Source organism: Megascapheus bottae, chromosome 38, assembly GCF_031878675.1.
Source record: "Megascapheus bottae isolate mThoBot1 chromosome 38, mThoBot2.hap1, whole genome shotgun sequence".
Lineage (NCBI taxonomy): Eukaryota > Metazoa > Chordata > Mammalia > Rodentia > Geomyidae > Megascapheus > Megascapheus bottae.
The window spans coordinates 3,178,597-3,201,338 of NC_143546.1; the positions used below are offsets into that span (position 1 = coordinate 3,178,597).

The following is a 22,742-nucleotide window of genomic DNA, read 5'->3' on the forward strand; positions in this document are numbered from 1 at the left end:
CCAAGTCCTCCGTCAGTTCTGCCCTCATCCCCAGGGCAATTCAGTGCCTACATTCCCATCTAGCAGACCTCAGGGAAGGGTCAAGAAGTAAACGAGTGCGGTGAACTCATCGTGAGGCAGTTTGAATACACAGTGTGAACAGTAATCCTCACACCAGGCCAGAATCACTTTGGGGAGGAGTGAAAGTGCAGGCTTCCCATCTCTTAACATCTAATTAAGAGTACTTCCGGGAAAGGCCCAGAGGCCCAGGAAACTGCATTAACAAAACTGTTGTGAGATTCTGATGTACTTAGTGGTAGATCCACAGGACCAGAAATGTGGATCTGAGCCTGGCACTGATGGTTATTAAAGAGGCCAAGATGTTGAAGATCAAGGTTCAAAGCCAGCCTGGACAGAAATGTGCATGAGACTCTTCTCTGCAATTAACCAGCAAATAAAAAAAAAGCCAGAAAGTGGAAGTGTGCCTCAAGTAGTACATCAACCTTGAATGAAAACGCCAAGCAGAGTATGATGTAGTGAAGTCATCCCAGTAGAACACAGAATACGCACACACACACGAAAGAAAAGAAAAAGTAATCTGCCTCAAACTCATCACTATATAGCTGACATGAAAGATGCTCTCAGATCTGTACCTTGCAAAGGCTTGTTAATCTAAGTGAGTGCGTTGGTGGTAAAATGTCAAACCATGCAGGTAGGCTATATTAGCACACACCATTAAATAAGTAACTACTTGGCACAAGAATGAGCCCCTGAGTGGCTAGGAGTTTGGCCTAGTGGTGGAGTGCTTGCCTAGCATGCACAAAGGCCCGGGTTCGATTCCTCAGTACCACATACATAGAAAAAAGCCAGAAGTGGTGCTGTATCTCAAGTGGTAGAGCTCTAGCCTTGAGAAAGTCCAAGGACAATGCTCAGGCCCTGAGCTCAAGCCCAGGACTGGCAAAATAAGTAAATAAGAAAGAATGAGCCCCTGAGTCAGATCCTAGGTCCTGAGCAATTCCCAGTTTCTGAGCCTCTTTCTACTTCAGAACCAAGGAGTCCCTCAGAGGTGGCTTTTCACAAGCGCACTGTGACAGGAGCTGTCCTAAAGAGGAGGAGCTGGGACTTGCACAGGCCCCTGCTGTGTGAGTCTGGACAAGACAGACAGTACACCTGCTGACAACTCATTATCTCCCAGCCACTTCCCCTAGAAGCTGCAGATGACCAAGTGGAAGAAAAACGGTTTTCTGACTAGTTGAATGCACTCAGAGTACAGAATCAAAGTATTCTGAGACATGGACGAAGGAGGAGAGAGAAATACCACATGAGGACCCATCTTCTTTAAGAAAGTCTTTAAGGAAAGTTCTCAGTTCAGACTGTTAGGAATTTTGTTCTTATTGAGAATATACATATATATGTATTATATATGCATGGTTATTATATGTGTTATGTATTTGTATACACACATCCGTAAATGTGTGTATAACATATATATATATTTGTATACACACATGAATAGTGTAATACATGTGTGTATACATATATACTTGTGTAATACATGTGTGTATACATATATACTTGTACATGCATACAAATTTATATATCTATACCCATATATATGCATGTTATATAATACACATATACACGTGTATGTGTGTGTGTATGTATACACTCTACTTACCTCTGATTGAAAATTAAATGTGTGCTCCATTGCTCACAAGATAACCCCAGCTAACCTTTCCTTATAGGCTGTGGTGGAGGTAGCTTCATAACATAGCTGTGTTGACACTTTTCTAATCAAATATATTACCTCTGTAAAGACTATCTCCCCAGGAGATTATTTTAATAGAAGGAGCTTCAGCAGTGCTAAGCCAAATTAGAAGCTTCTGTTTTCCACAACCATTAATGGAAATTTTCCACACTCCATAATGGAGGAATTCATATGCTCCCAGAACCAAGAGATGCTGATTCAGCCCTACACTGCTCTGCATCATAGAAAAGCCTGTCTTGCCAGGCATCAGTGGCTCACTCCTGTAACCTAGCTACTCAAGAGGCTGAGATCGGAGGATCATGGTTCAAAGCCAGCCTGAGTACAAAAGTCCACGAGACTCTTATCTCCAATGAACCACCAGAAAATTGGAAGTGGTGCTGTGGCTCAAAGTGGTAGAGCGCTAGCATTGAGCTGTAGAGCTCAGGGACAGTGCCCAGGCCCAGAGTTCAAGCCTCACAACTGACCAAAAAAGAAAGGAAGAAAAGCCTGCTTCTCCTTCCTGCAATCCTGGAGGACCCCTGAAGATTCACACAAACACACACGCATACACCTCACCCAGGACTGCTGCTCCTGCTCCTGGAAACTCCTGGAAGCTGAATGTTCTCTTATACTGAGTTGGAGATCCATAGCAGGCAGTAAGACATAGGAATAATCTTGAATAACATGCATTGAACTGCTCTTGGTGACAAACACAGATGTCCCCTGTGTAAAGGACAGGCTGGAAGGGTGAGAGTGGAGGTTCGCACTTGGCCTGAACTTGGTGCTGGGGATAAAAACAGTCACTGCCCCACCCATCATGGAATTTGCAGACAGGGGAGAAGACAGGTGTTCATCTAATAGTAACAGTGAGGGAGGATGCTCAGGAATATCTACAAGAAAGGACCATAATGAATGGTGGAGGGATCTGAGCTAGCTGCCCTGGGAGACAGGATGGTACCTGCTGCTTCACACAGGGAATGGCAACAGTGATGGAAGCTAAGGAAGGAGAATTCAGTGCTCTGCCCAAATGAGAATCCAGGGAATGGCCTTTATCATTTCCTGTGCACAGAGAGGGCTAAAGTTGTTTGCGGTGGGGATCATGGACAAGGATGAGCCTTGCCAGGCCCACAGGGGACAGACGTGCTCCGGGATCCCTGCCAGCTCTGAAGCCTAGGCATCTCTGATAGAGCAGCTCAGAGGGCGGACAGTTCTCATCATCTGTGATTGCATTCGGGAATTTATCAACCCTGCTTTCTATCTTGTCAACTGGAAACAGGTGTTAAGGTGTCTGGGAGCCAAAGAGAACTTATCAAGCCCATCAAGTTTGGAGGGGCAGAAGGAGGCACAGCCAGCACAGAGAAGTTCTGAGACCTGCTTGAGGAGGCCACAGGGACAAGGAGGGGACCCAGTTCAGGCCCAGAGATGCTCTTTAACTGGACATGGCCTTCACATGCCAAGAAAAATTAACTTTGGATTTAGCTTATTGTTTTCTGTATCACTCTCTAATAAATGATAAGACATAGATTATTTTTCCCCATCCACCCCAGGCTATCTTAGAATAATTAAGCCAATTACAACAGACATTATTCTACTATCCTATGTTTCTATTTTCTCCTCATCTTTATTCATGAAATGAAATCATAAAAGCCTAATAAGTTTGAAAATCTAGAGGAGTTGAAATCCCACAGAGTTTCAAGGCAAGAGATGTGATCTCACAAAAGATGCTCTCTGGACAATCACCAGCATTAACCTCCATCTTGTTCCCCTCCTCACTGTAGACTCCCTAACAAAGCAGAAATCCCTGGCTTTTTACCCACTAAAGTTCAGTTCTGGGGTAGAAGTAAGTTTGAAACGGTCATTCCTCAAAAGGACGACATGACAGGAAACAAGATTGTCCAGGGGGATCCTGGAGGTGGAAGAAACCAAGCTATCAAAGGCGTAAAGATCTTGGCAAATCAGAAAGGTGTTGCTGACTGCTGTGAACCTGTTGCACAAATAATAATAATAATAATAATAATAATAATAATAATAATAATGTCAAACTAGTCCATGTAGTCAAATCAGTAACACTTATTGTCCAATGGGCATGTGTCAGAAGAGTATTATCTGCCTCTCATAATCATCTTACTATGATTTATTTAATCCTCAATGACACCACAAAGTGGAGACTGTTATGTTCCCAAAAAAAGAAGAGTCTCAGAGAGGCTAAATTATTTGTTGGCTCTAAGTTTACAGCCCAGGTTTGTCTGGCTTCAGGAGCCTAAACTCTGACAGATACATTGTCAGCTGTCAATATGAGGGCTAGAGCACAGGGAGTCAAAACATTCACCAGAGATTCATTCATTCATTCATTCAGGCAACAGACCTTGGATTTAGTGGGCACCTTTGGGGGGTCAGGTTCTGTGCACAGAAGACACTGCTTCTGCCCTCAGTGTGCTTGTGTGTGTGTGTGTGTGTGCGCGTGCTCGTGTACATGTACCATTACTAAGGCTTGAACTCAGCACCAGGGTGGTGTTGTCTCTGCTTTTCAAGCTCCAGGCTAGCGCTCTACCATTTGAGCTTCTCCACTTCTAGCTTTTTGATGGTTAAGCAGAAAAGAGTCTTCATGGACTTTCCTGCCCTGGCTGACTTCCAGATGTGATCCTCAGATCTCAGCCTCCTGAGTAGCTGGGATGACAGGCGTGAGCCACTGGACCTAGTGTCAGGGGGTGCTTTAGAGGAGAAGGCTTTGCTTTCAAGGCCACGGGAAGAGGGAAGAAGTTCAGACTTCCTTGGACAATTGCCTAACACCTCATCTGATTACTTTTGGTGCCTGGATCTGTGTCTTTGGCAAACACAGCCCCCCATCTCCAAGTCATCTCACCCCAACAAGCTATTTCTCCATTCCAGGCACCCTCCTCCACTAACCCCACTGGGGTAGCAGGCAGGCATTGTCTTTCCTGCTCTTTTGCACAATGCCAGCTATTGTCTTCTGAACTTGAAAAACAGCCTGTGGAGATCTGATCCTCCTGCTTAATTTTAGCCTTCTGTGTGCACATAGGTAGTTGAAGCAAACTGCAGAGTGTGGGGAGGGGATCCTGGCAGCCTGAGGAGTCAGTGATTTTCATCACAATCACCCTAACCCCTCGCCTTGTTGATCAGTTTGTTCTAGGAAGCCCTGCACAGGCAGGGCCTCTTCAGGCAACCTGTTATTAAAGTCTCATTATCCAGGCGAGACAGACCTGGTAGAGAACTGACTGTGTTAACCCCCTTTCTGCATGACAGATCAGTCTCAACTCTCCCCCCCCACACACACGCCCCCAGCCAGGGAGAGGAGAGAAGGGTGAATCACCTTCTATTCAGTACGGCTCATAGGCGCTTTCTTCTTTTCACTTCATTAGAAACACTTTTCAGGCTAGGTTGGCCTATTGACAAAACTGCAACCCCTTCCACCACCAGCCAAGGATCAAAAATAAGAAGACAGTTCAGGCTGCAGAAATCAGAGAATTTGCATGAAATCAAGGGTCTGGGATGATCTTTGCAGAGAGATAGGAAGGAAAATGAAGCCCGATTATTGGCTTTATTCAAGGGGACTGCGCTGCTGGGTGAGGCAGAGACACAGGTCTACTTGCTTAAAACTTTCATACAGACTCTTTAACTAATCTATCTTTCAGAGTGAGGTGTCCTAAAGGACAAAAACACTTCTGGACATCAAATCACCACCACCTGGTACATATTGATGTCCAGAAAATAAACCAAAAACAAATCAAAATAATAGCCGCTAGTTGGGGTAAACGGAGACTTCAACAAGGCTTAATATGCTAATACTCTCACAGCCAGTGCACTGAACTGCAGAGATTTGAATCCAAGCATGTGCTTTGGCTGTTGTTACTCTTCCAGCTATTTGTGGGACCTCCAGTGATTGACACACCCAATCTCTCTACAAATGACAAGACTTCTGACCTCTGCCCTTGATTCCACAGCTCCTGTAAATGGTGGGTGATGATTAATGTCTGACCCAAAATGTGTCAGGACCACTCTGGACCTTTAGGGCCAAATCCCAAGGGCCCGAGCCTTGGAATCAGTAATATACAATTGACTTGTTTCCAGCACCTGTCTTCTCTTTAAGAATCTATTATTGCAGGCTGCTGAGGTCATGGTAAGATAAATACCAGGGCAGAAAGGGCCAGCTTTCATTTATTTCCTGCCACCCATGAAGCCTGAAAAATGAGACCCAGCATGGCAGCTCGGGTTAATGTTGGCATTAATACCATAAAAAGCCTCAAGTTTCCATTGAAAGTTTTACCTCTTCCTCCTTTTCCCCTCTCTGCCATGTTGATTTATAAGTGTTCTTTATGTCAGGAGGGCATTGTCCACTGTGTATCTTAACATTTGCAAATGCAAAAATCTTTCCTCAGTCATTTGGCTTATATTTTACTATTTTTTTTTTCTTGTCAGTTGTGAGGCTTGAACTCAGGGCCTGGGCACTGTCCCTGAGTCTCCCTGTGCTCAATACTAGCGCTCTACTACTTGAGCCACAGTGCCACTCCTACATTTTCAGTGGTTAATTTGAGTGGTTAAGAGTCTCATGAGGACTTTCCTGCCCAGCGTAGCTTTGAACGGTGATCCTCAGAGCTCAGCCTCCTGAGTAGCTAGGCTTATAGGCATGAGCCAGTGGCACCCAGCTTTACTGTTTTGTTTTGGTTTGGTTTTTATAGATACAAGTTAAACTTTGTGAGGTCAGATCCCTCAATCTTTCAAGTTTCTGCAAGTTCCCCCCCCACCCAAGACTATATCATAAAAACTCGGTAAACCAGGTACCCGTGGCGCATGCCTGCATACCTGGATAAAAACTGTGTTGCACACAATGTAGTGCAGTTAATGAGTAGAGATCAGCAAATAGGATCTTTACTGAAAAGCAAAGTTACTGCCTCCAATCATACACGGCCTGAAGCATGAGCAAGTAGTAGAGATGTAAGACCTAAGTCTCTGAAATAGTGAATCCCCCCCCATCTTCTGTGAATCAAGCCATTTCACCCACCTCTTCTTTACAGAACTATCCTCTCAACTCATTCTTCTTCAGAAAAACAGCCTCCATTGAGAGCTCTAACACTCTCACTGAAGAGCTCAGGAGCCTACACTGATCCCAGCACCAGACCTGTCGTCCTAGCTACTCAGGAGGCCAAGACCTAAGAACTGTGGTTCAAAGCCAGCCCAGGCAGGAAAGTCCATGAAACTCTTGTCTCCAGGAGAGTAATCCTTAAAGTGTCTGACCAAAATGTAACCGGAATACAGTAAGGAAGATGATATGGAAAACTACCATTATCCCAGACTGAGTTCATTGTCCTTAGCTGAAGGAAGGGGCTAAGGGCATATGTTTAGAGATGGGTAAATATTCTTTTATCAGAACACGTGCTGTTTGACGGGCTAGCTGTGCCTCTTACCGATCATTGGCGTAGAGTGCCTAAGCGAAAGACCCCGGTGGTGGGGCAGGGGGTTGACGTGGAGTGGGAATCAAAAGCTCAGGAGCAAAATTCATAGTGAGAAGCAAAAGAGAGGGGGGAGGAAGAGATGCCAAAGTTTAAAATCCATTTTATCTACTGGGAATCTGGCTGGGATCTTTAATTGCTCGCCTCATTTAGTGTCAGCCAACTCATCAGTGGGTGTCGAGAGGTAAGAAATGGAAGAGACATCTGGGGAAAGCATCTCTCTGCCCTGGTATTGTCTTCGTAACTTGTCCGTGGCACATGCACAGACCCGGGCTAGGACCTGCCTGCCCGTCCTTCACTGCAGACCTTGTTCCTCTGCATTTAACCTAATCCCGCCAGGAAGTAAATAACGTCTAGAGAGATCACCTTTCCACTTGTGTCCTTCACTTGGAGACTTGGGGCTTGTGTGGTGATTTCAGGTTCTTTGTGCCACTGTTTGTTTCCGCTAGGATGATAACTCAACAATTCTGTAACAAGAGGGAATATGGCATTCAAAACTCGAGAACAGAGCCCTTTCCCACAAAACAGATGCCACGTCTCACAGGACCAAGCCATTTCCGCCCCCTCTCCGGGAGGACAGAAGCCAGGGTTGTGCAGTGATAGTGTGAACCCAAGTCGTTGCTTCAAAAAGCCTCCAGCTCCACTCCTTCTCACACCAAAACGAAGTAAATGTCACAGACTCCCAACTTTGAAAGAAATAAAAGCAATCCAGGCAGCAAGGGCTTGTGTCAGTAATCCTAGCTGTTTAGGAAGGCCGAGGTCTGAGGATGGTGGCTAAAGGCCAGCTCTGGCAGACAAAGCCAAGAGACTCTTATTATCTCCAGGTAACCACCAAAATCCTGGAAGCACAGGTGTGGCTCAAGTGGAAAGCGCCAACCTGGAGCAGGAAATGCTAAGGGACAGAATGGGCTTGAGTTCACGCCCCAGTTGAGGGCACACACACACACAGAAATGAAAACAATGGCAGCAAACCCACTGAGATGCATAAGGAATGAGCTAGACACACAAACCCACCCCACCACCCACTGTGCCCACACACACACCCCCGCCTTGTGCTCACACACTTAACTGTAAATTCATGCAAGTCGGGAGTGGATTTTTTAGCTCAAGTGAGATGTACTAGCATTTTTATCATCTTGTCAACTAACTACCAGTGTTCGGGAGAGGCTGGAGGCTTGATGGTGGGAGGGGGGTTGGAGGGGGCCAGGAAGGGAGGGGGAAGGTGGAGGGAAGGAGTTAATCCTGGTCATTTGTGGGTGACTGTTGAAAACCTGAAAGGTTAAAAAGGGAAGGGTCCCTTTCTCATAATATCACCAAAACCTTCCACGAAAACTAAAAAGAAGTACACGTTAGCCGTTCTAATATTATCAGATACATCTGCAAGGTCTAAACCAGCCAATCAAAATCCAGCTTTCTGATTGGATGTTGGAAACCTGACACAGTCTTAAAGTAGGAATGATGAAATGAGCCTGGACTTTGGTCTTTTTTTTTTTTTTTTCTGTCAGCCATAGGGCTTGAACTCAGGCACTGTCCCTGAGCTTTTTTGCTTAAGGGCTTAAGGGGATAGTGCTCTACCACTTTGAGCCACACCTCCACTTCCAGTTGTCAGGTGGTTTATTGTAGATAAAGAGTCTAACATTTTCAGGTGGTTTATCTACTCAGGAGGCTGAGATCTGAGGATCATGATTCGAAGCCAGCCCAGGCAGAAAAGTCCATGCGACTCATTTTCAGTTAATCACAGAAAAAGCCAGAAGTAGCACAGTGGCCTAAGGGGGTGGGGAGGAAAGCAAGGAGCCCAGCAGTAGGGACCAGGCCCAGAGTTCAAGCCCCAGGACAGGCAAAAAAAAAAGAAAGAATAGCAAAACAATGCAAAAGGAGCCAGGCAGGCATGTGAGACTCATATGAGCTACTCTGTAGCATGCATCCAGCAAGTTCTATGACTTGTGGACCCCAGACCTCGGCTCTCACTCCCCTTCGAGGTGGGTTGAGGAGAGATACTTAAGAATCTAACCAGAAACGGTGCACTTTCTGAGGCCGACAGAATTCAAGAACAAATAAGCATTTGCCCTGGTATTCCATTTTAGATGCTTGATTCATTACAGTGGGATAAAAAGGATCCTTCAGCCAGGGATCCCCATAAATGATCTGGATAAGAAAAGAAACTGCCATGTATAACATTCCTCTGCACCTTCCTAGACTTTATGACTACCTCATTATTTCAGAACATAGCGCCCACCAAACCCTACCTCTCCCCCCCCCCATCCCAGCCCCTCCGCACGGAGACCACCGAACCCCAGGAAGGTTCCCTTCGCAAAAGCCTGAGCTGATCCAACCTCACTCGAGGACGGTCTTGCTTCCTCACAGGGTGGAAGAAAGTTTTAAAACCTTGTTTTGGTCGATATTTGGCCTCTCTGAAGTCATCTCGGTGGTGCTGAAATACGACCACAAGTTCATCGAGAACATCGGCTACGTGCTGTACGGCGTGTACAACGTCACGATGGTGGTGGTACTGCTTAACATGCTCATTGCCATGATCAACAACTCCTACCAGGAGATCGAGGTGAGGCCAGCCCACTGCCCCCTCCTTCCAGTACCCGACGAGAGCCCCCAACACATATCACCCATCAGAACTGGGGGTGGGGCGCCAGCGGTAGACAGCCAGCCTGCAGCATGAAACGTTCAAGGCTAGGAAAGGAGAGAAAGGAAAGCCATATTAATAATTTTGTGGCAGTCCTAGGGATTAAACCCGAGGCCTTATATATGTATACCCCCACCCCGAGCAACAGACAGTGCTATAATGATTGCTTACTGAAATAACATCGTTGGTCTATTAAATAAGCAGTTCTACAGAAATCCGTGTCACCTGTTCCATTTCACTGTTCATAACGTGGCCTATTGGGTTTCCACTCTTACTGTATTCTCTAATAGAGAAATAAACACCCGGATGCTGTGCTGGTGGTAAATCTGCTAACGGGACTGTAAAAACGAACGGATTAAGTAGTGGCAAAGAAGTCCTTTGACAGGCCACGAGTGGAACAGATTGGTTTAAAAACACAACAGTGGAGAGTGTGGAAGGACGGCTTGAGGCTTCTCCACCATGAATTCTAAGGCTCAGAGCATCAAAAATGATGCTGGCACCCATGGCTCACACCTGTCATCCTAGCTACTCAGGAGGCTGAGAACTGAGGATCGGGGTTCAAAGCCAGGACAGGAAAGTCCATGAGACTCTTGTCTGTTTGTTTGTTTGTTTGCCAGTCCTGGGGCTTGAGCTCGGGGCCTTAGCACCGTCCTTGGGCTTTCTTAAGGCTGGAGCTCTACCACTTGAGCCACAGCATCACTTCCGTCTTTTTCTATGTATGTGGTACTGAAGAATCAAACCCTTGTCTTTGTGCATGGAAGCGGCACTGTAACTCAAAGCGATAGGGCACTAGCCTTGAGCAGAAGAGCTCAGGGACAGCACACAGGCCCTAAATTCAAGCCCCACCCAAAAAAGATTAAGGGACCTGGTCTTAGGGAGAGCACACCTGGATTGTTATGCCAGCTGCAGTGTTTGGGTGCATCCACCCCCAAAAACTCCATCAGAGGTCTGTTCCCATGCCCTGTAGCCTGCATCTCCCACCCCCGCCCCTGACCCCTGCACTGGGGTTCAGTGGTTAAGTCGTGGCCTTTGACCCTGTGTTGTTGACTTCCTTGCTCCACAGGAGGATGCAGACGTGGAGTGGAAATTTGCCCGAGCAAAGCTCTGGCTGTCCTACTTTGATGAGGGAAGGACTCTACCTGCTCCTTTTAATCTAGTGCCAAGTCCTAAATCCTTTTATTATCTCATAATGAGAATCAAGATGTGCCTCATAAAACTCTGCAAGTCCAAGGCCAAAGGCTGTGAAAATGACCTGGAAATGGGCATGCTGAATTCCAAATTCAGGGTAGGTACCACCTGGGTGACAGTAGTAGGAGAGGGCTGAGGGTGTGGGTGTGTGAGAAGTGTCCCCTGCCCACTTCCTCCTTGTCCTGGAGAGTCTCCGGGTTGGCTAGTCCAAGCCTAGAGGAAAGACACCCAGGTAATGTAACTCAATGCCTCCAAGCCACATGGGCCAGACGACAGCCTGAGGGAACACCTTCGGGGAATACAGTTCCCTGGAACAGTGTTCCAGAAAGCTAAGCATCAGAAAGAAAAATCAACATTTTTTTCCCAATAGCATCAGCCCTATAGCTGGATATTTATTGTTCATTAAAGTCTTAAAATATGGTGATTTTTTTCTTCTTCTAGAAGACTAGGTACCAGGCTGGTATGAAGAACTCTGAAAACCTGACATCAAATAACACCTTCAGCAAGCCCACAAGATACCAGGTAAGCACCTTCCTTCTATGCCGCGAAACCATGGGTTTGGTCCTACTGCTTTCCTCTCCTCGGGGGACAAATAATGAGGCTCTGTTGAGGTACAGTGTTACTTAGCTGAGGACACCTAGTTCCTAGCTTATTGGCATATCCAGGCTAGCAAGGGAGAGAGACAAAGAACAAGAGAACCCAGAAGTGATGATCGAGAAAAAAGCTTAGAAGACAACAGGGCTCAGAAGTGGAGAAAAACCAGAGAGCCCTCGCTTTAGAAGGGTACCTTCAGGGGCTGGGAGTGTGGCCTAGTGGTAGAGTGGTTGCCTAACATACATGAAGACCGGGGTTCAATTCCTCAGTACCACATACACAGAAAAAGCCAGAAGTGATGCTGTGGCTCAAGTGGTAGAGCTCTAGCCTTGAGAAAGTCCAAGGACAGTGCTCAGACCCTGAGTTCAAAACCCAGGACTGGCCAAAATGAAGGAGGAGGAAGAAGAGGAGGAGGAGGACGACGACGATGACCGCCCCCACCCCCACCACCTTCATTGAGAAGAGCAGCCATGAGGAACCTTCCAGAAAAATAAGGATCATCTATCTGGAAAGACAGATGTCAGCCAGTGGTCAGGGTGGAGGTGAGAAGCAAAGCCAAGCCTGACCACTGTCTGGGATAGGAATTAAAGTCTTCAGTTCTTTAAGAAAGCCAATGAGTAGACGGTTATTTCACCAAGGAGGAGGAAGATGGCTGACACCTGAAGGTCAGAGGGACAGTGGAGAAAACACGCATCTAGTATATGCTCTGGACGGAGGTGAGGAGGTGATGTGTTCCTGGGGCCACTTCCCAGGGGGAAACAATTACAGACGTAACAGCTTCCAGGCACAGATTCTCTAATACAGTCTCTCTGTGTCTCAGAAGCTGGCGGTGCAAGCCAGGAAGATCTAATTGCACTATTAAGAAAGGGCTCATTCCTCAAAGCACTTCCGGTTTTATCAGATGTCGCTGGCTAATTTTGTATGTAATCCCGCACCCAATTGGGGCTGCCTCAAGTTATTTTATGCGCCAAATCCTTTGGTCACTGGAAAGATTCTTTTTTCTTCTTATTTCTCAGTTTTATCTGTATTTCTGGTCACAGAAAAGGATAGAAAATCCTAATGGGTTAGGGCTAAGTCTCTGCTGTTTTGGAGCAGAATCTGCTACTGAGATAAAGACTGATGATATTAGAATCTCCTGAACTAGGAAGAATGAAGAGGCCATTTTTGAATGGTCTCAGAGAGTGATCCAGTTTCATCATCAGGGACTAAATCCTTCCTGCCTCAAATCTCCCCAACAACTTCAGGCTGCACCGACAGAAATGGTCCGTTAGCAGCTCCAGGCTAGCTCTGACCTTGGAAAGCTTTGCTCACCTTGTATTTTGTGAATCCAGAGAGAAAAGCCCCAGGCTACATATCCAAATACATATTCAAATCACAGAAAAGAAGAAAGAAAAACCTCTCAGGCAACGGGCCTCGGAGGGGTGGAGCCGAAGTGACAGGAGGGTACTTTGCCAGGCCCTGCTAGGTTGACCCGGTGTCTTCCTGCACCATCCTTACACACTCACTGTCTTGAGTTGCCCTCAGGGGCAACTGGAAACAAGGTAGACATGGCAGCAGGTGCAGGAGAAAGTGCTAGCCAACCTTCCGGCCATCTACACACAAAGGAACTGAAACTGTGGACCAGGCTGCAGAAGGGAGTGCGATTTTATGGTTCTCCTCACACCTCATTGCCAGGGTGCTCGTCTGTCTTCCTTCTTTCTGGCACTGCATCAAACCCTGCCTTGCCTGGCTTTGACAAATCCCCACAGTGAGATCTATCGAAACTCCCCGGGCCTGAGAAGAGAATGGGGCACCAGTGATGGTTCTCATCAACCCAGCCTTTGCTGACAGTGAGAGGGGGGACAGTGATACATGAATTGGTCAGGAAACTGAACATGGCGCCCCGGTTTCCTTGGACCCCCTGGGGGCCTTCCAGATCGTTTCCATCCCAAAGAAGCTTCTAGATGTGCAGTGACTATGAGGAGCCTCCGTGTCCCTTCCCTACTCTCTAGGCTGTCCCCAAACTACCTTCTCACTGGGCCCCTCCCACTGCCATAGTTCTGGTACCTTCCCAAGATGGTGGAGTACACGAGTTAACGAGCTGGCTTCCTTGCCTGGTCTTTACAGGGTCTCCAGGATGGTGATTCCCTCCCGTGTCTGTTTTCCGCAGCCCTTTGTCCCTAGGGAGAGAGCTTCTATAGACTCCCTGTGCCTTGCTCTTTGCTCAGGTTCCCAGGAATCTGACTTGTTGTGTTTCATGAAACTCTCACTTGTGCGATGTCACTTTCCATCTTGGACTCTGTAAACGTGAGCCGGAACAATGGAACACAGCCAGGCAATGGGCAGGGTGGCCTCCTCTCATTGCTGCCGAGCCTGCAGCCTAACCGGGCCCGTTGGTAACGCATGGTGTTTACCAGCCCAGTCCCCTAGAGGCACGTTTCTTCCTGAAAAAGTAAACGAGCCACATTCCATATCCACTGTTGGCTGACACAGTCCAGCCCCCAAAGCTCAATCGTCAGGACACGGTCTCTTCCTCCCACCAAACCCACTGTGGGGGGGTCTTCATTTTTCACCCTCTAGTTAGTCTTCACTGTAGACATCAATGCTAACAGGAAAGACAACTTGCCTGTGCCCGTTCTTCTATTCTGCGTCCCGGGAATACTCACCTGCCTGCTCTCCTCCACACGTTCCTCAGTTTCTCTGTTCTTGGGTCATGAGTTACGCTGCTTCCACTTGGCCATCTTCAACTCACCATTTATGTTCCCTCCTTCAGCAGTCCTGGGTCCCTCTGGTTGAATAGGGAACAGTGCCTCTAGGACATCCGCCAGAGGCCTCCTGGCCCCTCTGGGAGTCTGGGCTGGGGAATGTTTGTGACAACCCTTGGCTGCCTACCGTAAGGCTCATTTTGCATCCACTTAAGTCCCCTCTGCTTGAGTTTTGCCGCTAAATACACCCATCTCCACAGGAGCAGAGGCAGGAGTCAGGGAAACCTTCTTGATGAGCCAAAAGCAGACTGTGGAAGCAGTGAAGGAGACATCACAAAGGAACACACCTCCCCCGGGAAGGTGGGAGGCATCTCACCTCTGTCTGCTCTGGAACAGCTCATCTCTGTGGCATCCCTGTTACATAGAACTCTGGGCTGGACACAGGGCCTAAGCAATAAAGCACCAGCCATGCAAGTGCTGAGTTCAACCCTAGTACGACCAAAGTCTAACCTACCTATTTTATAACAGAGTCCATGAACGGAAAAGCCTTATATGAATATTCTAAGTAAACAGGAAGTGGTAGGGAAAAACAATTTATATAAAAAATAAGACAGGCCAGGGGCAGTGGCTCACAATTGCAATCCTAGCTACTCAGGAGGCTGAGATCTGAGGACCAAGGTTCAAAGCCAGCCCAGGCACTAAAGTCCATGAGACTCTTCAGAAAACTGAAGTGGTACTGTGGCTCAGGGGTAGGGCCGTAGCCTTGAGCTGAAGAGCTCAGGGACAATGCCCAGGCCCAGAGTTCAAGCCCCATGACCTACACACACACACACACACACACACACACACACACACACACACACACACACACACACACACACACACACACACACAGAGAGAGAGAGAGAGAGAGAGAGAGAGAGAGAGAGAGAGAGAGAGAGAGAGAGAGAGAGAGAAATAAACTTTATCTAGATCTTTTTTGGCTCATGTCAGCCTGAGAATGTGCAGTAGACAAACACTCCTCAATTTTTTTGTTGGTGGTCATGGGGCTTGAACTCTGGGCCTGGGCACTGTCCCTGAGCTCTTCAGCTCAACAGTAGTCCTCTACCACTTGAACTACAGCACCACTCCCAGCTTTCTGATGGTTAATTGGAGATAAGAATCTCGTGGACTTTTGTGCCTGAGCCGGCTTTGAACCATAATCCTCAGATCTCAGACTCCTGAGTAGCTAGGATTACAGGCATGAGCCTGTAAAATGGTGCCCATTTTTTTTCTTATTCAGTGAGAATGACAGATACTTAGGTATCTGCAGATTTTTTTTTTGTCCTATGAGAGAGAAATAGTTGAAAGCAGCTCTTCGTTTTGTTTTTCTGATTCAAAGTGGAAAGCACATCATTGATTTCCACAGTAAGGGAGTTATTGTAATAACATGTAAAATCTGCTTTATTGGGTGGAAGAGGGGGTGTCCCTGGGAAAGCTGGGGTTTTAACCACTGATGTGCTACACTTAGGCCTGTCTGAAGGAAAAGCAGAGGCAGCTTCTCCATGGGGCATTCCTACACTCCCAAGATGCAGAGCCTGAGAGTAGAGGAAGGTCACACCGGTTTGAATGTGCTCCCCCAGTGTCACTGGTGAGACAGCAAGAAAGACTGGGCCCGGTAGGAGTGAAGTCTTGTAACCTTGGTTCAGAGACTCTGTTTTGGCCAAGTCTCCTCCTTGAAGCAAATAGAACCGTCCATCAGCTGGTGACAAAATCCAGTCAAACCGTCTCAGTCATTTTCCCTTCCCGAGGTCCCCTGAGATCTCATGGAGAAAAAGTTAGCCTGTGACCCACCAGATCTGTCTGTGGTTGGGTGTCAAGGACAAGGAGGGCCAGCAGCGGTGGGTGAGGTGGGGGGAGTCAACCTTCTCTGCTTCTAGAATATTTTTAAATCCTGTGATTTCTCAAGCACCCTGGAACAACGAGCTGGCAAAATCCAAATTTCACCTCCTGCGGTCTTTCTTCCACTTGGCTCTATTCTTGGTGGCTCTTAAACGTTCACGCCTCATTTGCTTAGAGGATAGAGTGTGCGAGTGCAAGCTGAGGGCTGAGCTGGCAGCAACGGGTGTGGCTGGCAGCCCAGGGCCAGACCTGGGACGTAATCTATCCACGAGAACCCCAGAGGTTCAGCTATGACTGCCACATCCCACACTTTGGGGAGACCTGTCCTGCAGCCTGGCCCTGATGCATGAACTAGGCCATTGTCCTCTAGTGAATGACACACCACTCGTGTCACACCTGAGAAGTCCTCCAGCGTTCCATCTGAGCTGACCTCCCAGAAACAGAACTGAGGTCCAGAAAGATGCCATGACCGGGCAAGGCTGAATTAGCTCTGTGCATCCCAGAAGGCTGTTCCCGCCCCCCCCCCTCGTTCTCTCTCTTTCCCTCCCTCCCTGCTTCCCTCCCTCCCTCCCTCCTGGACTTAGCCTCCTGTCATCAAGCGTGTCTAATCCTGCATCCCAGGGTCCGGTGGCCATGAAGGTTGAGCAGAGAGGACGACGAGGGGCGGGGTGTGAGTGACTGCTCGCTGGCTCCGCAGGCGTGGGGAGGGGGCTTCGTGTACATCTCCACCTCGTAGGCGGCTCCTGCTCTAGACCAAGATGTCTCTGAGCCTCTTCTCGCTTCTCATTTCAGAAGATCATGAAAAGGCTCATAAAAAGATACGTCCTGAAGGCCCAAGTGGACAGAGAGAATGACGAAGTCAATGAGGGTAAGCGGGGGCCCCAAGACGGGGTGACGTTCTGTGGGGTCCATGTCAGTCTCAGGTGCCCAGGAGCGGAAACCTCAGCATGGCCAGAGGGCTGCGTTCCTTCCTGCATGCTCTTGGAAAGACCGGCTTCCTTTGCTCATCCAGTGTAGGCAGAGTTCACCTCCACGAGAGGCAGGACTGAGGTCTCCTCCCACAGTCCAAACCCAGAGGCCCCTGTGTAATCTCTGTACACGGCGCCAACTCTCAGGGCCAGCCTCCGGGCCTCCGCCCCTGATGCTCTGCCTCTCCTGCTTCCTCCTCCACCTGCAAGGACTCACGTGTTTAGACTGGCTTCCCACGGGTAAGCCAGAGAAAAGCTCCTTATTTGAAGACCAGCTGAGGACGTGGCCTTAATCCCCATTTGCCACGTCACATGTCAGTCCTCTCGAGGAACATGGGAGACTTAGATATGAACAGCACGGAGGATGGAAATGCCACCGCCCTGCCCCCCTCAGTGAAGGCTCCCAGACGGGATAGCTTGCACCCATTTGCAGAGTCCGCCATGGGCTTAGTTCTAGCCGGCCCCGCCTTCTCTCCATTTTAAGTTCTCAGACTCTGGACATCCAGTGGTGTTCCTCTTAACTACCCCTCCACCAGCACCACCTCTAGGTACCAGGTACCCACCGATCCCCAGACCCCACCCACACTTAACGAGTCACAGAACCAGGGTGGACCCTGCATGGCCAATATTAACTTCGAGCAACTTTCATATGCCCTGAAGTTTTCCAAATCACCTCATAAATGCACTGTTTGGGCCATTTTCCCGACTATTTTAAGCAGTTACACAGAAGTTAAAAAGCACACGACCTTCTACCCAGTCATTAACTTACTTTAGATTCCCAGAATAGTTGCCACGCAGAAACACCTCCTCTGTGACTAAAGACACTACACTCCCCCTGGCTTGAGCTACAGGGGTTACCAGCAGAGCCTGGCCACCGAGTGAAACTCTGCCTCACCTTGGGCCACCCCTAGGGTCCATCCAGACACTTGGAAAGGACCCGGTGGGTTCCTGACGAGGAAACAAACAGAAGGCCACTACCCATCATTACCTGTGGGTCTCTAACAAACAGAATTGACACAGAGAGTGGCTGGAGGTGTGCAGGAGACTCAGCTGGGCACCCTAATGCAAAGAAAAGAGGGGTGTGTGCATTTGTCCAAATGAAGCCAGACCTTTACCATCTCCACGTTTTATGTAAAGCCCACCTGGGAATCAGAGATGACAAAATGCTCCACAGGGAAGTAGACTTCCCCAAGTCAAGCCGCGGAATTCACAGCATCAGACAAGAACCTCTCTATTCCACTTGGTGGGTTAATAAAAAGATTCCCCCCAGCCCTGATCCGTTGCACTTCTAGCCACATGGGTAACTTTAGAAAGAAAATGTCAGCGTCAGCTGGGTGCCAGGGGCTCGCACTGTCGTCCTAGCGACGCAGGAGGCTGAGGTCTGAGGATCACCTTTTGAAGCCAGGCCAGGCAGAAATAGTTCAGAAGACTCTTTATCTCCAGTTAACTGGTAGGAAGTGGATGTGTGGCTCAAGTGGTAAAGCACTAGCCTTGAGCAATAAAGCTCAGGTGCAGGGCCCAGGCCCTGAGTTAAGGTCCTAGGACACACACACACACACACGCACACACACACACGCACGCACGCACGCACACACGCACACACACATGCAACAGTCTGTGCTTGGTTGGCCCCTTGTTAGGGGAGGGGGCTGTGTCAGTGAGGCTGTGTTGCTTCTCTCGGCTCAGTGGACCCCATCCGCCAGCCAGCTTACTGCCAGGAAGCAGGCAGGCTCTGAGATGGATCCACTGAGCAGAGCCGCCCTCCCCAGCGCTTGGAGTTTCCTTTCTCTACAAATATTGACAATGCAAAACAGAGCATCCGAGAAATCAGCATTCCAGTGAAGGAGGGGATGAGGGCTCAGTCTTGAAATCTGTTTTTTACGGTGTGGAGACCACGGGTATATAACGTGAGCAGGAGGCGTGATGCAGAGCCCCAATCTCCACTCTTGAGGTCATGCAGGAAGGACGGGGTGGCAGGTGGTGGAAGCCGGTGGCCCTTAAGTCAGACAGCTCCCTCCTCCACCACGTCCACCCCAGCCATGCACCCCCAGCCACTCTCCCCACCCCGCCCCTGGAGCGGGCTGCACCTATGCCCAGAGTGAGCCCTTCCTCCAATTTGCTTAGACTCAGCCACATCTCATCTGTCTTTACAGGTGAGCTGAAGGAAATCAAACAAGATATCTCCAGTCTTCGCTACGAGCTTCTCGAAGAGAAATCCCAAGCCACTGGCGAGCTGGCAGATCTGATCCAACAGCTCAGCGAGAAATTCGGAAAGAACTTAAACAAAGACCACCTGAGGGTAAACAAAGGCAAGGACATCTAGCGGCCTGGACAGCATCTGTGGTTTCTACCAGCATTCCAGGGCCAGGCTGGGTGCCCAGGCCGTCCCCTCCCCCTTGCCCTGCTGGAGACGGACCCCAGCCTGCTTCTCCAGGACCCAAAAGGATCCACTGGCTGGATCTGGGCACATCACTGACATGTCCAGCCCAGGGCTTGCCTGGAATGAACTTGTTACAAAATGAAGACGTTGAGCAAAGAAAGGCCCCCCAGAAGGAGGAGGCACCCCCAGCCACACAGGAGACCTTGGGTCCTGCCTCAGTGAGACACATTCCTGGGGGCAGAGCAGGAAAAGGCCATCCTTCACACATACACACACACTGCACACAGGACCACAGCTCCAGCTGCGTCCTGGGAAGTCCCACCTCCTCATCCCACCCCTTCTTCCCATCTTCCCCTGCCCGCCCACCCACACATCTACCCAGAACCGGGAGGTAACCTGTGATCTCTTCTTAAGTGCCAGATGAGAACCCAGATAGCCTAATAGCAAATAGTTCTATTTGTTTATATAAAAAAAAGTTGAGAAAAAAATCCTAAATCAAAAAATCGTACTGTAGGTAGCGCTGTTTAGAGAACAACAGATTCCAAATGATGTATTTTTACCTTTATTAAGATTATCTTGTATTTACTATTTTTACCTAAAATGGAAATAAAATTACCTCATATGAGCCTGGGGGAATCTCTGTGGCTATGCTGAGAGGAGGCGGGGAGGGGGAGGAATCCTGCACCCCACGTGACCTTAGGGACCCTCCCCTAAGAGGGGGGTATTCACCACACAGCCGCTCTTTCTGTCCCCAGACCTAGCTAACGCAGCCTCTCCAAGGTCAGAAAGGAGGCAAAGGGGAAAAAAAAAATGGGAAGTTTTCTCCCGGCCCTCCTCTGAGCTTACCTGCAGGATGAAGAAAGAAGGAGGGAGTGTCTGCATCTGAACCCCAGATCTCCTGGCTCATGGAAGGGGCCTACAGGAGAATAGGAAGAACAGCCACCAGAGGGCCCCACTCCCAAACAATACCGGTCCTGCAGCACGAGCAACGCTGGAGGGCGAGATTGAGCAGGGTTTTGGAGCACAGCAGGCTTTGCAAGCACCCAATCCCTGAATCTTCACTGCAGCCATGATAAGGAGAATCTGGGTTGCAAGTGCAAACACTTTGAAAATGCCCTGTAAGAAGATGGAGGAGGGTAGGAGAAGTGAAGAATGATACACACGTACACATATACATACATGTGTATAGATATATATGTGGGGGGGGGTCACTACATAGGATAGCCTGATTTAATTTGTCAGCTTTATGACAGCACAAAAGTAATATGCATTCAGCAGAAAACATACCTTCAATGCTAAGCCTTCCTGGGCTGTGAAGACCCAATTGACCACGAGGGTAAATCACCAACCCTCCACAGCATGCTGTCACCAGCGTCCTACAAATTACATGAATTCTTTGTAATGAAAGAGGCTTTGTTTCTGCCCACTTATAGGCTAAGGTAAAAGCTTGAGCTAAAGTTGCCTAGGGAAAATGTATTGGCTGCATTTTCTTTTGTATGCCAGGACCGGGATCACTTCAACCACACCTCCACTTCCAGCATTTTGCTAGTTAATTCAAGAGAAGAATCTCTTGGCTTCCCCTGCCTGGTCTGATGTGGAACTTCAATCCTCCCATCTCAGCCTCCTAAATAGCTAGGGTTCTGGGTGTGAGCCACCCACACCCAACTGTAAATGCATTTTTTAAAAATTTACAACGTTTTCAACCTATGGTGGGATTATTGAGCTATCGCGCCTCTCCATACATCTAGCAGTCCCTGCTGTATAGATGTGGAGAGAGAGTGGGCTTGTGGTTCAAGGTATCCCAGAATTTTATCGTAGCAAAGGTTCTTTGCTTAATTCTAAGCAAACAACAGATCAGATGCAGTTGCTCAACAGAAGTGGAGAAAGGGGTGGGAGCCCTGTGACATAGGAGACAGTGAACCCTCCCTAAAGCAGGCTGCAGGCACTCAGTTCAGATCATTGTTGCTATGAGCAATACAGGTTGTTTTGTCAAATTGGTACAGTTATCTTGGAGGGGGAAAGAAGTCAACATGTGTTTGATCTGTAGCAGTCAAGATAGTCAACCAGGGAACGTGTTGCTAAGATGGAGCTCCATCCATTCCGCCATCCAGACAAGATGGCGGCATCTTTGGTGGCCCTGCAGAGGTACTTTCAAGCATACTTCATTTCACAGGCCTTAACTCAGGAGCTTTTAAGCTGGGGCCTAGAGGAAGATATGGAAAGGCCTTGCAGAACCTTTGAGTACGGAGGTGTGCTTGTGGAGACACATCTCTGGCACAAAATCCCTGCAGCTTTTCTCACACTCATCCAGGCCTCAGAGCCTGAATTCACTCACTGTCAAGTACTTAGTTCCCTGGCCAAGAACGGGGCTGTGACACAGGTGTCCAGGGAGCAGGGAGGGCTCCTGCTCAAGCCTGGACTCTGAATGGAGACACAGAGAAGCTTTGTAGGAGGAGCAATTGATTTGCCCAGGCGACACAGTACCAATGCTTCTGGAAGGTTCCCTTGCAGTCTCACACTTTTCTTCATCTACCTTCAACTAGAGGCAGTGGTCAACCCCAATTTGAAACGGGGGGCACCGCCCCCCTCTTCCTAGCAAAGCTGGGTCACAAACCTGTCTTTCCACAACAAAAGGAAAGAAAGCTCACTAAAACACTGAGAGAAGCCAGCTCCATACACTGACAAAGCACTCAGCGGAACATCTGGGGGCCACGGTGAACTAGAGATGGAGGGAAGGGGTGCTGTTGGAGAGACCTAAAAATTGGGGTCTGGCACAGTCTGTCAACCTATCACTTAGGGACTTCCAGGCCTGGCAGTCTCCCTCCCTGGCCCACACAGAAGGAGGAAGCTTCAAGGATTAAAGAAAGAACCCCAAGGGGTTTACACAGTGTTCTTGAGACTGAAGCATTTCCTGCCCTGCTACTCTGTCCATGTTCCGTCCTCCCTCCTGCAACTGAACTGTAATGTGTGCACGCAACGCATGTCCCCCATCCCCAGAGTTCCTTCAGGCAGCATCATCAGGCCCTGACAAGTGACATCCGTTTGCAGGAAATGCAAACCCATGGCCCAGCTGCACCTGGGTCCAGCCTTGGCCGGCTCACAGGCTGGAAAGAGACCCTGCCTCGCCTTGCCTAGTACAGCAGTGCTTGCTGCTTCGGGTGAGCGTGACAGGGCTCAGGCAGCCAGTGGTTAAGCAATGAGGTCTCCAGTCATCT

General features: G+C 48.6%; 1 protein-coding gene across 2 annotated transcripts in view; it reads left to right on the forward strand.

Annotated features, from left to right (window-relative positions):
- The window catches only part of Trpc7 (transient receptor potential cation channel subfamily C member 7), a 109,148-nt gene extending 89,082 nt beyond the window's left edge, over window positions 1-20,066 (forward strand). For both annotated transcript variants that reach the window (XM_090325393.1, XM_090325394.1), the window contains 5 exons: window positions 9,559-9,754; window positions 10,896-11,117; window positions 11,462-11,542; window positions 16,972-17,047; window positions 19,301-20,066. In XM_090325393.1, the coding sequence (XP_090181519.1) occupies window positions 9,559-9,754; window positions 10,896-11,117; window positions 11,462-11,542; window positions 16,972-17,047; window positions 19,301-19,470 (745 nt within the window). In that variant the 3' untranslated portion in view covers window positions 19,471-20,066. The remainder of the gene's footprint in view (window positions 1-9,558; window positions 9,755-10,895; window positions 11,118-11,461; window positions 11,543-16,971; window positions 17,048-19,300) is intronic.
- The last annotated feature ends 2,676 nt before the right edge of the window (window positions 20,067-22,742 follow it).